Below are 811 nucleotides of genomic sequence, written 5' to 3' on the forward strand. Positions count from 1 at the left end.
TGACCATTACCAGTATCAGGCTTACAGAATACACATCCATGACCATTACCAGTAGCAGGCTTACAGAATACACATCCATGACCATTACCAGTAGCAGGCTTACAGAATACACATGTGACCATTACCAGTAGCAGGCTTACAGAATACACATCCATGACCATTACCAGTAGCAGGCTTACAGAATACACATGTGACCATTAACAGTAGTAGGCTTACAGAAAACACATCCATGACCATTAACAGTAGCAGGCTTACAGAATACATATCCATGACCATTACCAGTATCAGGCTTACAGAATACACATCCATGACCATTACCAGTAGCAGGCTTACAGAATACACATCCATAACCATTACCAGTAGCAGGCTTACAGAATACACATGTGACCATTACCAGTAGCAGGCTTACAGAATACACATGCATGACCATTACCAGTAGCAGGCTTACAGAATACACATGCATGACCATTACCAGTATAAGGCTTACAGAATACACATGCATGACCATTACCAGTAGCAGGCTTACAGAATACACATGCATGACCATTACCAGTAGCAGGCTTACAGAATACACATGCATGACCATTACCAGTAGCAGGCTTACAGAATACACATGCATGACCATTACCAGTAGCAGGCTTACAGAATACACATGCATGACCATTACCAGTAGCAGGCTTACAGAATACACATCCATGACCATTACCAGTAGCAGGCTTACAAAATACACATCCATGACCATTACCAGTAGCAGGCTTACAGAATACACATGCATGACCATTACCAGTAGCAGGCTTATAGAATACACATG

At 42.2% G+C, this 811-nt stretch overlaps 2 protein-coding genes across 3 annotated transcripts in view; one reads left to right on the forward strand and one right to left on the reverse strand.

Moving 5' to 3' along the window:
* Positions 1-329, forward strand: part of LOC111087346 — a 5,474-nt gene extending 5,145 nt beyond the window's left edge. The window contains exon 2 of the mRNA XM_022393671.1: positions 20-329. Coding sequence (XP_022249379.1) covers positions 20-131 — 112 coding nt within the window. The 3' untranslated portion in view covers positions 132-329. The remainder of the gene's footprint in view (positions 1-19) is intronic.
* LOC106465744 (apoptosis-resistant E3 ubiquitin protein ligase 1-like) overlaps positions 1-811 on the reverse strand; it is an 82,622-nt gene that overhangs the window by 24,797 nt on the left and 57,014 nt on the right. The window lies entirely within an intron of this gene.

Source organism: Limulus polyphemus, unplaced genomic scaffold, assembly GCF_000517525.1.
Source record: "Limulus polyphemus unplaced genomic scaffold, Limulus_polyphemus-2.1.2 Scaffold2036, whole genome shotgun sequence".
Classification (NCBI taxonomy): domain Eukaryota; kingdom Metazoa; phylum Arthropoda; class Merostomata; order Xiphosura; family Limulidae; genus Limulus; species Limulus polyphemus.